The 16,338-nt window shown below is 34.0% G+C and overlaps 1 protein-coding gene across 2 annotated transcripts in view; it reads right to left on the bottom strand.

The window, feature by feature from the left end:
- The window catches only part of rdgC (retinal degeneration C), a 100,775-nt gene that overhangs the window by 6,415 nt on the left and 78,022 nt on the right, over positions 1-16,338 (bottom strand). For both annotated transcript variants that reach the window (XM_073987517.1, XM_073987516.1), the window contains exons 9-10: positions 3,036-3,474; positions 2,811-2,974 (exon numbers count right to left, since the gene is read on the bottom strand). In XM_073987517.1, coding sequence (XP_073843618.1) covers positions 2,811-2,974; positions 3,036-3,474 — 603 coding nt within the window. The remainder of the gene's footprint in view (positions 1-2,810; positions 2,975-3,035; positions 3,475-16,338) is intronic.

The raw sequence follows: 16,338 nt of genomic DNA, 5'->3' as shown, positions 1-16,338 counted from the left end.
ATACATTATCCACGTTATCTGGACTATACAAAAATAAACATCCACATTATCTGGAAAATATAAACACATTATCCAAGTTATCTGGATAATGTAAATATATTATCCACTTTATCTGATAATGAAAATATATTATCCACGTTATCAGGATAATTAAAACACAATATACCATTTATTTCGATAATCAAAACACATTATCCACGTAATCTGGATAATAAAAATGCATTATCCACTTTATCGGGATAATGAAAATACGTTATCCACGTTATCTGGATAGTGAAAATACAATATCCACTTTATCTGGATAATGAAAATATATTATCCACGTTATCTGGCTAAAGAAAATACATTATCAACGTTATCTGGATAAATAAAATACATTTTCCACTTTATCTGGATAATGAAAATACATGTTCCACGTTATCTGGATGATGAGAATACATTATCTCATTTATTTGGATAATGAAAATACACACACCACGTTATCTGGATGATGTAAATACATTATCCATGTAATCTGGATAATGAAAATACATTATCCACGTTATATGGATAATGAAAATACACTATCCACTTTATATGGATAATGAAAATACATTATCCATGTATTTTGGATAATGAAAATACATTATCCACGTTATCTGGATAATGAGAATACATTATCCAAGTTATGTGTATAAAGAAAGAGCATTATCAACGTTATCTGGATAATGAAAATACATAATCCTCATTATCTGGATAATATAAAACCATCGGATGATATCTGGATAATGAAAATACATTATCCACGTAATCTGGATAATGAGAATACATTATCCAAGTTATCTGTATAATGAAAGAGCATTATCCACGTTATCTGGATAATGAAAATACAAAATCCACTTTATCTGGATAATGAAAATACATTATCCATGTTATCTGTATGACGAAAGAGCATTATCCACGTTATATGGATAATGAAAATACAAAATCCACTTTATCTGGATAGTGAAAATATATTATCTGGATACTGAAAATACGTTATCCACTATATCTGAACAATATAAAACCATTATCCACGTTATCTGGATAATATAAAACTATTGTCCACGTTATCTGGATAATGAAAATACATTATCCAAGTTATCTGTATAATGAAAGAGCATTATCCACGATATCTTGATAATATAAAACCATTATCCACGTTATCTCGATAATGAAAATACATTATCCAAGTTATCTATATAATGAAAATACAATATCCACTTTATCTGGATAATTAAAATACATTATCCATGTTATCTGGATAATAAAAATACATTATCCATGTTATCTGGATAATGAAAGCACATTATCCACGCTATTTCGATAATGAAAATACATTATCCAACTTATCTGGATAATGAAAATACATTATCCACGTTACCTGGATAATATAAAACCATTATCCACGTTATCTCGATAATGAAAATACATTATCCACTTTATCTGGATAATTAAAATACATTATCCATGTTATCTGGATAATGAAAATACATTATCTATCTTATCTGGATAATGAAAATACCTTATTCACTCTATCTGGATAATGAAAATACATTATCCGTGTTATCTGGATAATGAAAATACGTTATCCACGTTATCTGGATAATATAAAACCATTATCCACGTTATCTGGATAATAAAAGTACATTAAACAAGTTATCTGTATAATGAAAGAGCATTATCCACGTTATCCAGATAAAAAATTCATTATCCCGTTATCTGAATAATGAAAATACATTATCCACGTTATCTGGATAACGAAAATACATTGTCCACGTTATCTGGATAACGAATATACATTATCCACGTTAACTGGATAATAAAAAACATCATTCGAGTTATCTGGATAACAAAACTGCATTATCCTGTTATCTGGATAGAAAAAATACATTATCCACGTAATCTGGATAATGAATATACATTATCCACGTTATACAGATAATGTACCAGTTTAGTGAAAATGCATTATCCAAGTTATCTGGATAATGAAAATACATTATCAGCGTTATCTGGATAACGAAGATACATCATCCACGTTATCTGGATAATAAACATACATTATCCGAGTTATCTGGATAACAAAAATACATTATCCTGTTATCTGAATAATGAAAATATATTATCCACGTTATCTGGATGACGAAAATACATTATCCACGTTATCTGGATAACAAAAATGCATTATCCTTTTATCTGAATAATGAAAGTACATTATCCACGTTATCTGGATAACGAAAATACATTATCCACGTTATCTGGATAACAAAAATGCATTATCCTTTTATCTGAATAACAAAAATGCATTATCCACGTTATCTCGATAACGAAAATACATTATCCACGTTGTCTGGATAATGAAAATACATTATCCGAGTTATCTGGATAACAAAAATGCATTATCCTGTTAGCTGAATAATAAAAATACATTATCCACGTTATCTGGATAACGAAAATACATTATCCACGTTATCTGGATAACGAAAATACATTATCCACGTTAACTGGATAATAAAAAACATCATCCGAGTTATCTGTTATCTGGATAGTAAAAATACATTATCCACGCAATCTGGATAATGAATATACATTATCCACGTTATCCAGATAATGTATATACATTACCAGTTTAGTGAAAATGCATTATCCAAGTTATCTGGATACTGTAATTACGTTATCGGAGTTATCTGGATAATATAAACATATTATCCCCGACAACTGGATACTTTTTATATATTATCCGCATTAATTTTAGTTATATTTTACATGATCTTCAGATAATTTATACTCACAATAGTATCCGTATCTAATAAATCTAGGGTCGTCAAATAGTTCACTTCATTTGTGGAACGCTCATCTGTGGAGGGTGCCAAACGGGGTCGTAACAAACGCCAAGGCAATCCCAAATTTGTGGCCTTTTCCATGGCATCACACCAATTCGAGATGGTAATGTAACCTACAAAAGACCAATGGAACCATTAAAAATCGCACGCAAAAATTCCCACCCAAAATCTTACCTCTATTGTTGGGATCATTTTTCCTAAATTCCTCCTCCAGTTCATTACGTTTTGCTCTCAAACGTGCACCCAATTCCCTTATAGCTGAACTCTCAACAATACCAACTCTTTGGCGGAATGTTAATTGACGTGTCTTTGAAGCAGCCGAAATGTATTGGACAAAATGTGGTTCTAAATGGGGATTCAGCTTCATATAGGCACCACGATTTGAACCAATCGCATAATAATTTGAAGCCGAAAATATGGTCACCACTTTCTCGTCATGAACAAATTCATAACCATCCACTTTGCATTCATGGGAACGTACCAACAGCTCCAGTTTATGTTGTTCCAAAAAGTTGCGGGTCACATCGGGACCGAAATAGGTGCCAGCACCCCTTAGGCTGTTGGGTAAACAACCATCATTGTGCTGGGGATCACTCCACATTATGTCAAAAAGCTGAAAAGAAAAAGAAAAAAATAGAGAGGAGAAGAAGTTAGAATAAATGAGGTGATGGGAGGTTCATTAAGTGTAGGGTATCCCCCTCCTCCGGCATAATTAGTTTTTTGATAGCGTGACAAATAATTAACAACCATCGTTATGGCCCACAAAATTGCCTGTGAAAGATGCTCATTAACATGAACTACATACATAATGATGTACGGGCTTCCATACTTCCTCTTCCTTTTATCGGCTTTTCTTTTTTCTATCCCCCGAGCATCAAACCAGCCAAAAAAACTGTTAAATTTTATAAAACTTCATAAAAACCAAAAAAGCAATTTTGTGTTAACTTTGCCATTTTTCTATTGTTTTTAGCTTGAGGCGATATTGTTTTGTTCCCTTCCCCTTGTAGCCCCCTGTCTTTCGCAATATTCTCCCTCCTCTATTTTCGAAGAAAAATATAAAATCTTAATAGCGCTTGCTGTCTTCTTCTAGCCTCGTTCAAAATCTATAAACATCATAATTTTATGATATCTCGAAGCACACATACACAATCGCTTACACACACCCACACACTCCCTCACACACTCATAATAACATAGATAATCGCCCGAAGAACATGAAAGGTTCTCATTGCGTGCACGTGATTTAATTTCCTTGTAATTTATTCATGTCACTCATACGAATCGTGTGCGGGGCTGCTACAAAACGCAATTTAATGCCGTGTCGGAAGTGTTGTTATTTTGTTTTTTTACAATACCCGCGAGCTGTGACCTCAGGCGTTTATATGTATGTAGAGTATGAGACTCGTCTGTGTTTTTAAAAGGCCATCATAAAGGTGCAACGAAATCCCAATAACTTTGCTCAGAACTCGTGATACCAATCACAGTTTAATTACTTGGCAATCACCTCCCTCTTTCAGAGAAAGGAGGTGTAATGAAAAACAATGTAAGCGCCAAGGACTTGCTGCAGGACAATAAAAAAAGTTTTACTTTTTTCAATGCCCAGGACGCCACTAAAAGCAGATTTTTTTAATATTCCAATCAAACTTTCTAGGGGTGCTTCAAAACTAAATTTGTCCTACAGACTTCGCATAGAAGGAAAATATAGCAAGGCAAAAAATACTAAAACAAGAATTAAAATGTAAAGATGGAAACCTTGTTAGAGGAGAGCTTTGAAAATAATCCAGATATTGTTTGACAGGCTTGGATTATTTAAAGAATACTTTTCCCGAGACCTAACACAGGCGTGGATTATTTAAAAAAAAATCTATTTTCCGAGACCTTATACAGGCGTGGATAATTAAAGAATAATGTTCCTGAGACCTAACACAGACGTGGATTATTTAAAAAATATTTTTGCTGAGACCTAACGCAGGTGTGGATTATTTAAAAAATATTTTTGCTGAGACCTAACACAGGTGTGGATTATTTAAAGAATATTTTTCCTGAGACCTAACACAGGCGTGGATTATTTAAAGAATATTTTTCCTGAGACCTAACACAGGCGTGTATTATTTAAAGAATATTTTTCCTGAGACCTAACACAGGCGTGGATTATTTAAAGAATATTTTTCCTGAGACCTAACACAGGCGTGGATTATTTAAAGAATATTTTTCCTGAGACCTAACACAGGCGTGGATTATTTAAAGAATATTTTTCCTGAGACCTAACACAGGCGTGGATTATTTAAAGAATATTTTTCCTGAGACCTAACACAGGCGTGGATTATTTAAAGAATATTTTTCCTGAGACCTAACACAGGCGTGGATTATTTAAAGAATATTTTTCCTGAGACCTAACACAGGCGTGGATTATTTAAAGAATATTTTTCCTGAGACCTAACACAGGCGTGGATTATTTAAAAAATATCTTTTCTGAGACCTAACACAGGCGTGGATTATTTAAAGAATATTTTTTCTGAGACCTAACACAGGCGTGGATTATTTAAAGAATATTTTTTCTGAGACCTAACACAGGCGTGGATTATTTAAAGAATATTTTTTCTGAGACCTAACACAGGCGTGGATTATTTAAAGAATATTTTTCCTGAGACCTAACACAGGCGTGGATTATTTAAAGAATATCTTTTCTGAGACCTAACACAGGCTTGGATTATTTAAAGAATATTTTTTCTGAGACCTAACACAGGCGTGGATTATTTAAAGAATATTTTTCTTGAGACCTAACACAGGCGTGGATTATTTAAAGAATATTTTTCCTGAGACCTAACACAGGCGGGGATTATTTAAAGAATATTTTTTCTGAGACCTAACACAGGCGTGGATTATTTAAAGAATATTTTTCCTGAGACCTAACACAGGCGTGAATTATTTAAAGAATATTTTTTCTGAGACCTAACACAGGCGTGGATTATTTAAAGAATATTTTTCCTGAGACCTAACACAGGCGTGGATTATTTAAAGAATATTTTTTCTGAGACCTAACACAGGCGTGAATTATTTAAAGAATATTTTTTCTGAGACCTAACACAGGCGTGAATTATTTAAAGAATATCTTTTCTGAGACCTAACACAGGCTTGGATTATTTAAACAATATTTTTGCTGAGACCTAACACAGGCGTGGATTATTTAAAGAATATCTTTTCTGAGACCTAACACAGGCTTGGATTATTTAAAGAATATTTTTGCTGAGACCTAACACAGGCGTGGATTATTTAAAGAATATTTTTGCTGAGACCTAACACAGGCGTGGATTATTTAAATTATTTTTTTCTTGGGACTAACACAGGCGTGGATTATTTAAAGAATATTTTTCCTGAGACCTAACACAGGCGTGGATTATTTAAAGAATATTTTTCCTGAAAAGCTAACACAGGCGTGGATTATTTAAAGAATATTTTTCCTGAGACCTAACACAGGCGTGGATTATTTAAAGAATATCTTTTCTGAGACCTAACACAGGCTTGGATTATTTAAAGAATATTTTTTCTGAGACCTAACACAGGCGTGGATTATTTAAAGAATATTTTTCCTGAGACCTAACACAGGCGTGGATTATTTAAAGAATATTTTTTCTGAGACCTAACACAGGCGTGGATTATTTAAAGAATATTTTTCCTGAGACCTAACACAGGCGTGGATTATTTAAAGAATATTTTTCCTGAGACCTAACACAGGCGTGGATTATTTAAAGAATATTTTTTCTGAGACCTAACACAGGCGTGGATTATTTAAAGAATATTTTTCCTGAGACCTAACACAGGCGTGGATTATTTAAAGAATATTTTTTTTCTGAGACCTAACACAGGCGTGAATTATTTAAAGAATATTTTTTCTGAGACCTAACACAGGCGTGAATTATTTAAAGAATATCTTTTCTGAGACCTAACACAAGCGTGGATTATTTAAAGAATATTTTTTGTGAGACCTAACACAGGCGTGGATTATTTAAAGAATATTTTTTCTGAGACCTAACATAGCCGTGGATTATTTAAAGAATATTTTTCCTGAGACCTAACACAGTCGTGGATTATTTAAAGAATATTTTTTCTGAGACCTAACACAGTCGTGGATTATTTAAATAATATTTTTCCTGAGACCTAACCCAGGCGTGGATTATTTAAAAAATATTTTTCCTGAGACCTAACACAGACGTGGATTATTTAAAAAATATTTTTCCTGAGACCTAACACAGGCGTGGATTATTTAAAGAATATTTTTCCTGAGACCTAACACAGGCGTGGATTATTTAAAGAATATTTTTCCTGAGACCCAACACAGGCGTGGATTATTTAAAGAATATTTTTCCTGAGACCTAACACAGGCGTGGATTATTTAAAGAATATTTTTCCTGAGACCCAACACAGGCGTGGATTATTTAAAGAATATTTTTCCTGAGACCTAACACAAGCGTGGATTATTTAAAGAATATTTTTTGTGAGACCTAACACAGGCGTGGATTATTTAAAGAATATTTTTTCTGAGACCTAACATAGCCGTGGATTATTTAAAGAATATTTTTCCTGAGACCTAACCCAGGAGTGGATTATTTAAAAAATATTTTTCCTGAGACCTAACACAGACGTGGATTATTTAAAGAATATTTTTCCTGAGACCTAACATAGGCGTGGATTATTTAAATAATATTTTTCCTGAGACCTAACCCAGGAGTGGATTATTTAAAAAATATTTTTCCTGAGACCTAACACAGACGTGGATTATTTAAAGAATATTTTTCCTGAGACCTAACATAGGCGTGGATTATTTAAAGAATATTTTTCCTGAGACCTAACACAGGCGTGGATTATTTAAAGAATATTTTTTGTGAGACCTAACACAGGCGTGGATTATTTAAAGAATATTTTTTCTGAGACCTAACACAGGCGTGGATTATTTAAAGAATATTTTTCCTGAGACCTAACACAGGCGTGGATTATTTAAAGAATATTTTTTCTGAGACCTAACACAGGAGTGGATTATTTAAAGAATATTTTTCCTGAGACCTAACACAGGCGTGGATTATTTAATATTTTTCCTGAAATCTAACACAGGCTTGGATAATTTAAAGAATATTTTTCCTGAGTCCTAACACAGGCGTGGATTATTTAAAGAATATTTTTCCTGAGACCTAACACAGGCGTGGATTATTTAAAGAATATTTTTCCTGAGACCTAACACAAGCGTGGATTATTTAAAGAATATTTTTTGTGAGACCTAACACAGGCGTGGATTATTTAAAGAATATTTTTTCTGAGACCTAACACAGGCGTGGATTATTTAAAGAATATTTTTTCTGAGACCTAACACAGGCGTGGATTATTTAAAGAATATTTTTTCTGAGACCTAACACAGGAGTGGATTATTTAAAGAATATTTTTCCTGAGACCTAACACAGGCGTGGATTATTTAATATTTTTCCTGAAATCTAACACAGGCTTGGATAATTTAAAGAATATTTTTCCTGAGTCCTAACACAGGCGTGGATTATTTAATATTTTTCCTGAAATCTAACACAGTCTTGGATAATTTAAAGAATATTTTTCCTGAGTCCTAACACAGGCGTGGATTATTTAATATTTTTCCTGAAATCTAACACAGGCTTGGATAATTTAAAGAATATTTTTCCTGAGTCCTAACACAGGCGTGGATTATTTAAAGAATATTTTTCCTGAGACCTAACACAGGCGTGGATTATTTAAAGAATATTTTAAAAAATCCACATTTTGTGGTCTTTTGGTCCTTGAAAAAAACATTATTTAAAAAATCCGCGTTTGTGGTCTATGGCCCTTGAAAAGATATTATTTAAAAAAATCCACGTTTTTCGGTTCTCTGGACCTTGAAAAGATATTATTTAAAAAAATCCACGTTTTTCGGTTCTCTGGACCTTGAAAAGATATTATTTAAAAAAATCCACGTTTTTCGGTTCTCTGGACCTTGGAAAGAAATTATTTAAAAAATCCACGTTTTTCGGTTCTCTGGACCTTGGAAAGAAATTATTTAAAAAAATCCACGTTTTGTGGTCATCTGGACTTTGCAAAAATATTATTTAAAAAATCCACGTTTTATGTCCTTTGGTCCATGAAAGATATTATTTAAAAAATCCACTTTTTGTGGTCCTTTGGTCCATGAAAAATATTATTTAAAAAATCCACGTTTTGTGGTCCTTTGGTCCATAAAAAATATTATTTAAAAACTCCACGTATAATGGTCCTTTGGTTCTTCAAAAATATTATTTAAAAAATTTAAATAATTTTAATGTTATTCTATTTAAAAGGGTTAACTGATGACCGCATGTTTATTTGCTTAAAGTTGCAGATGGCGTATGATTGCTGACGTTAATCATACAGCAGCAGGTATTTCATAATTGGTGTTTTTTTCACAGTTAATAAAATGTAAAAATAATTGATGTTGCCACCTCATTTCTTATCTAATATTTTTCTTTAGTAAAAGTGTTCCTAAAGCTCCCCAAAAGATTTATTTTTCCATCCTCCAAAAAATTACCTTAATTCAACACCCTAATTTCCATTTGTTTTTAAGGGATTCAAGGAGAAGAAAAAACACCTCATAAAATAAGATTAATTTTCCGGGAAGACAAAAAATAATTTTTTTTTCTTTTACTTTCTTAATCTCTTCTAATGATTACTTAATGCCCAAGAAAATGTAGAGGGGGGATGAAAGAAAAACGTTTTCCAAGTTTTTCCTTAATAGAAGAAATCCAGCGAAGGGGAATCTTTAAACTGAAGTTGAGATAATTGAATATGGCTACAAAAAGGAACAAAAAATCGTTTAAATTAATTTCTTATTTAAGAGGGAAAAACTTTATTTTTTCTTTCTGCTACTTATAGGAATAAATTAGTAGATTAAGGCATAGAATAGAGCGTAGGATTATTTTGCTATTCAATTTAAATTATGAATTAATTAAGTAATGAAAAATAGAAGACATTTACTTGAGATTGGGATGTTGATGTTAAAAGGAAGGAGTGAAAGGCGATGATATTGCGTACATGCGGAAGTTATAGTTGCGGGTATCTTAAATGGTGCCATTGCTTATATTTTTGTTAAAATAAATATTTTGGAACTATGTGGCGTATGAATAGCGACAGTACTTATACGTCCCTATACTAATCATTTTAAATGTTAATAATTCTAAGAAAACTACGGAAAGCCATACAAAGTGTCTTCTACATACCGATGAGCACTTAAGAAAAGCCCTTTTAAAAATGTGTTTAACCATAGAATAGTTCTTAAGAGGGTTTTATATTTATAAGAGTGCCTCAAAATGATCTTCTGTCTATAGGAGAACCCTTGTAGAGTTTTTTATCAATAGCAGAACCCTTAAAAGGGTAATCTATCTAGAGAAGAGTTCTTAAAACTGTTTTTAGGGTTATCTACACAGACGAACCCTTTGGATTGGAAGTATTTTATATTTAAATGGTTCCATTGACTACATTTGTCTTAACCCATTCAGTGTAAATAATAACTTCTGTCCGTGTAAAACAATTGTTAAATGTCGAATATATTCGACAAATGGGCTAGGAGGGTTAAAATAAATATTTTTGGAACTGTGTGGCGAATGAGTAGCGATAGTACGTATGCGTCCCTATACTTATCATTTTAAATTTTATTCTAGCAAATCTACGGAAGGAAATAAAAAGTAGAGCCCTTAAAAACCACCTTTAATGGTTGTTTTATCTATAGGAGACCTATTAAGACGATATTCTATCTATATAAAACCCTTAAAAGGATCTTCTATCTGTAGAAATACCAATAAAAGGTTATTATATCCATAGCAGAACCCTTAAAAGGGTCATATATATTTGTAGAAGAACGCTTAAACGTGTCTTAAAGGGTAATCTATATACAGACCCTTAAATGGTGTCCCATCTATAGACAAATCTTTGAGACGATCTTCTATCGATAGCAAGGGCATTTTCTCTAAAGCAGAGCACTTAAAGGGTATTTTATATACAGAAATGCCCACATAGGCTCTTCTACCCATAGACGAATTCTTAAAAGGAAATTGCATCTATAGCAGAGCCCTTAAAGGGGTCTTTCATCTATACCGGAACCCTTAAAGGATTTTTCTATCTATAGGACAAACTTTAAAAAATATTCTACCTATAGAAGACCCTTTAAGACTGTATTCCATTTAGAGCAACGTCTTTAAAAAGATCTTCTTTCTACAGAAAAGTCCTTGTATGTGTCTTCCATATATAACGGACTCCTAAAGGGGTCTTCTATTTACTGGAGAGCCATTAAATATTCTATATATAGAAGAAATTTTAGGACGGTATCGTATCTAGAGGAAAGTCCTATAAATTGTCTTCTATCTTTAGAAGGACACTTAAAGAGTCTTCTAAACACAGAGGAACCCTTTACAGTCTCTTAGAGAGTCACTTAAAGAGTCTTCTCTATACAGAGGAACCCTTTAGTGTCTCTTTTATCCTGAAGAAGCTATTCTGTTTGTAGTAATGCCCTTGAAAGTGTCTTCCTTCTATAATGGAACCCTTAAATATCTTCAATCTATGGAAAACCCCTTTATGTATCTATAAAAGCCCTTATTAGCGTCTTCTATATATAAAAGACCTCTTAAAAGGTTTTAAAGACTCCCTTGGCTTTATTTTTTATTCAATGATTAATTTGGTACTACGTGACGTATGAGTAGTGACAAAATGTATACGCTCTCGACGTTACTTACTTAGCTGGCCCATTACAGAACATTTGTTCTATAGGCCGAACTAAGAAAAGATCTCCAATTCTCTATATTTGTTGCTTCGCTTTCTGGAATACTGCGCCTTTTCATCTTATCATCCACTTGTTTGCGCCATCTATTCCTTGGCCTGCCAATTCTGCGTGCACCGCCAAGCGGTCCGTGTTTATAAACCTTTTTAGCGGGGTCATCATCGCTCATTCTTATGATATGGCCTAGTCAACGCAATCGCTGCATCTCGATACGTTTAACAATATTGATGTCGTTGTACAGCAGATACAGCTCGTGGTTCATGCGACGTCGATATTCACCGTCAGCGCAGATTGGTCCGTAGATCTTTCGAAGAATTTTTCTCTCAAACACACCAAGCACTGCCATGTCTGCTTGCGCAAGTACCCAGGCTTCGGAGCCAAACATCAGCACGGGTAGTATCAGTGTTTTGTAGAGCGTTATTTTTGTTTGACGAGATGTGGCTTTGTTTTTAAACTGCTTACTTAAACCAAAGTAGCATCTGTTTGCCAATACGATTCTTCTTTTTATTTCACAACTGATGTCGTTTGTTGTGTTTACGGAGGTGCCGAGGTAGACGAAGTCTTTTACTACCTCAATATTATAGGAGCCAACTTCCACAGTCGGCCCGAGCTCAATGGACGCATTACGCGTCGACACCATAAACTTGGTCTTCTCACCGTTTACCGCCAGACCCACTTTAGCAGATTCTCCTTCGACCTTCATAAAGGTATCAGTTACTTCTTTTACTGATCGGCCTATGATGTCGATATCATCAGCATAAGCAAGTAACATGTGACTATTGGTGTAGATTGTGCCACTTCTTTTGACGTTTGCCTCTCGTATAACCTTTTCTAGCAGGATGTTAAAGAGATCACACGAAAGGCTGTCTCCTTGTTTGAAACCTCTTTTGGTACAAAACTCTTCGGAGAGGTTCTTTCCTATTTGAACTGAAGATCTTGTATCAGTTAGAGTCATTTTACAAAGCCGAATGAGCTTTGTGGGGATACATGGCTTGGAATACCTTTGAACGTAGCGGGCTGTCGAAGGCTGGTTTATAATCGACAAAAAGGTGGTAGGTGTCGATCTGCATCTCTTGGGTCTTCTCCAGGCTTTGCCGCAGGGTAAATATCTGGTCAATGGTGGACTTGCCAGGTCTAAAGCCGCATTGGTATGGTCCAATTATCTCGTTGACCATAGGCTTTAGTCGTTCGCACAATATCCCTGACACGATCTTGTAGGCAATAGGGAAAAGGCGTATGCCCCTATAGTTAGAGCATACAGTCTTATCTCCTTTCTTGTGGACGGGGCACAGGATACTCAGGTTCCAATCATCGGGTACTCGTTCTTCCTGCCAGATGGTGCTAACTAGCTGATGAATACACCTTATCAGCGTGTCGCCTCCGGTTTTGAACAGCTCGGCTGGTAAGCCATCGGCTCTTGCTGCCTTATTATTCTTCAGCCGATTTATTGCTGTCTTTACCTCATCTTGGCTGGGCGGTATGCATTCAATACCATCTTCTGGGATTGGGACTGTGGTATCTTCGTCGTCTTCGCTGCTATTGGATACCAACAGTTTTGAAAAGTGTTCTTTCCATATTCTGAGTACACTTTCTGTGGAAAATACGTTTCTTCTCTCTCCTTTTCTCCCTGTATTTCTCTCGTGCGCTACGCGTTGCTACGGATTGTAAAGTAGCCCTATATGCCGCATTTTTCTCTTCGGTGGCAGCACGACACTCCTGATCACACCATGGATTCCTTGGTGGAGGCCTCTGGTATCCAAGTATGGATTTTTCGGCTGTTTGCATGGAGTGGGCAATGCTTTGCCATTGCGCTGATATGTTATCGGGATGAGGAGTGCTTTGATTAAGCAATTGGGCTAGTTGAGTGGAATATGCTGTGGCTATCTGTTGTGATTGCAGCTTACCGATGTCTAACTTTCGTGTTGTGTGCGTACCTTTGCTGCAACAAGGTAGTGGTCCGAATCAATGTTTGCGCCTCGGAACGATCGTACATCCAACACGCAAGTAATGATAGTATTATCATTACGAGTATAATAATTATATTTATTCATTTTATAATTTAATTTAATAATTCATTTATTTTCTTTAAAAGTTAATTATCTAAATATCATTCCTTCTTCCCTTTATTTCCATTAATTCAATAATTATAAACAGATATAACACATATTTTATTATAAATGATTAAGTTATAAATTTGTTCTCTTCATTATTATAATATCAATTCTTTGTATAATTATACATATCGACATATTTGAATTTACTGTTATTTATAATTTTCATTTCCTGTAAAACATGTTTTCCATATTTTCATATTTTGTCACTTTTCAATTTCCTTTCAAATAAATAAGTTGTTTGAATTTTGAAAATATTGAATTTAAATAAAATATATAAAAACGATTGACAAACGAATTAATTATTGGATTTAACCATCAAAAACATTACTCGCACGATGAATGTCTTCCATCTATCACAACATGATCAATTTGATTTCTTGTTTTCTGATCTGGAGACAGCCAGGTGCCCTTATGAATATCGAGATGATTAAATCTGGTACTGCTAACTACCATGTTTTTTGCAGCTGCAAAGTCTATCAGACTCATACCATTGTCAGAGGTTTCATTGTGGAGGCAGAATTTCCCGACAGTTGGGCCAAAGATATTCTCCTTTCCAATTTTGGCATTAAAATCGCCTAGAATGATTTTAATGTCATGGGCAGGGCGACTGTCATATGTTTCTTCTAGGCGCTCGTAAAATATATCTTTGGTCTGTTCGTCCTTTTCTTCAGTGGGAGCATGAGCGCAAATAAAGCTGATGTTGAAGAATTTAGCTTTTATTCGAATTGCAGCAAGTCTTTCATTCACTGGAGTGAAGCTGGATACCAGATGTTTTAGTCTCCGACTAACTACAAATCCGCAACCAAACTCATGCTTTACGTCATGGCAGCTATAATACAGTGCGTCACCTTTAGGTGTTGTTGTGACGCCTTTCCCAATCCATCGTATTTCCTGTATGGCAGTAATATCGGCCTTGTACTTTTCAAGTACGTCTGCCAATGCGAAGACTGCACCTTCTCTATAAAGAGTGCGAACATTCCAGGTGCAGATTCGCAGATCATGGTCCTTAAAACGTTTGCGGGGTTCGTCAACTTTAGAGGGATCTGTTCTTCTTTTCTTTTGTTTTTTCATAGTAGGCTTTTTTTTCTAGGGGAGGGTTACTAACCCGACGCCCAAATCCAAGTTTTTAACGCTCTTATGGGCGAACGCGCGGCACATGTTAGCTCACTACCTTTAACGGGTGTTAAAGGCAGTTCCCCAGGTGACACCACGGGGAGGTCAGTGTCCACTCTCGACGTTCACGCAATATTAATTAAAATTACCCCACGTGGCGCATGAGTTCAAATGTTCAAATAATTTAAAATAAATAAAAATAAAATAATTTAAAATCTGTGTCTCATTTTTTTCACTAAATTTTTGTAAATTAAATCACCAAACTTTAATCTTAATTACATCATATCTCTAGCATGTCAACTCTTCCCTCTCAATTTCTAAGAAACCATTCAACAACTCAGTGACACTAATGAAGTAACCATGTAATCCGGTTAGGAACTGATTTGATTTTTGTTTTCTAAATTGGACATTTGTCAATCATGGACTGACACATTCACAGTGTCACCCCATGCTTTCGATATTGCTACATGTTGCCGTTATCAACTCTTTTGACTTGAAGAAGTTCATTTAAAGTTTTATCGTTGTTTAAAGTTTTCGTCTCTTTTCAACAAGGATTTGTTGCATTTCCAATTTGGCTATCACTCAACTTCTGCACCCTACAAAGCACTAGAGGAAGTAATAAATTTCATTTGTAAGCGTTTTATTTTTTCTTTCCTATGTTGCATTCGCCCATACATGCTTGGTTGGTATTCAATTTGTTGTTAACTTAAAAAGGCCAATTGATTTGACAAGAATGTTGAAAACATTTCGTTAAAGGACATGCAATAAAGATATCAGGGGAGAGAAACAAAATTAAATGCCAATTATTTAAGACTGAACTAGCGAAGGAGTGGAAGAGAAAGGAATTGAAAGTGAATTTTATATTGAAGAGTTTTTTATCATAGAAGAGTTTAAGAGGGAGTCAAGCTAAAGAGGAGCTGAAGAAGGAGCCGAAGGAATCTACTATAGATGAGCTTAGGAGTGAGTCTATATTTAGGTGAGGTGAAGGGGGAGTCTACCAAAAGACGAGATGAATATATTCTCTATTCCACGTTTTGTGGTATTCTTAAAAAAATATTATTTAAAAAATCCACGTTTTGTGGTATTCTTAAAAAAATATTATTTAAAAAATCCACGTTTTGTGGTATTCTTGAAAAAAATATTATTAAAAAAATCCACGTTTTTTGGTATTCTTGAAAAAATATTATTTAAAAAATCCACGTTTTGTGGTATTCTTGAAAAAAATATTATTAAAAAAATCCACGTTTTGTGGTCTTCTTGAAAAAATATTATTTAAAAAATCCACGTTTTGTGGTCTTCTTGAAAAAATATTATTTAAAAAATCCACGTTTTGTGGTCTTCTTGAAAAAATATTATTTAAAAAATCCACGTTTTGTGGTCTTCTTGAAAAAATATTATTTAAAAAATCCACGTTTTGTGGTCTTCTTGAAAAAATATTATTTAAAAAATC

The sequence above is a fragment of the Musca autumnalis genome, unplaced genomic scaffold (genome assembly GCF_047663935.1).
Source record: "Musca autumnalis isolate F117 unplaced genomic scaffold, ASM4766393v1 scaffold_4, whole genome shotgun sequence".
Classification (NCBI taxonomy): Eukaryota; Metazoa; Arthropoda; class Insecta; order Diptera; family Muscidae; genus Musca; species Musca autumnalis.
The sequence above is the reverse complement of the archived record's forward strand: the minus strand, read 5'-3'. Positions and strand labels throughout refer to the sequence as shown.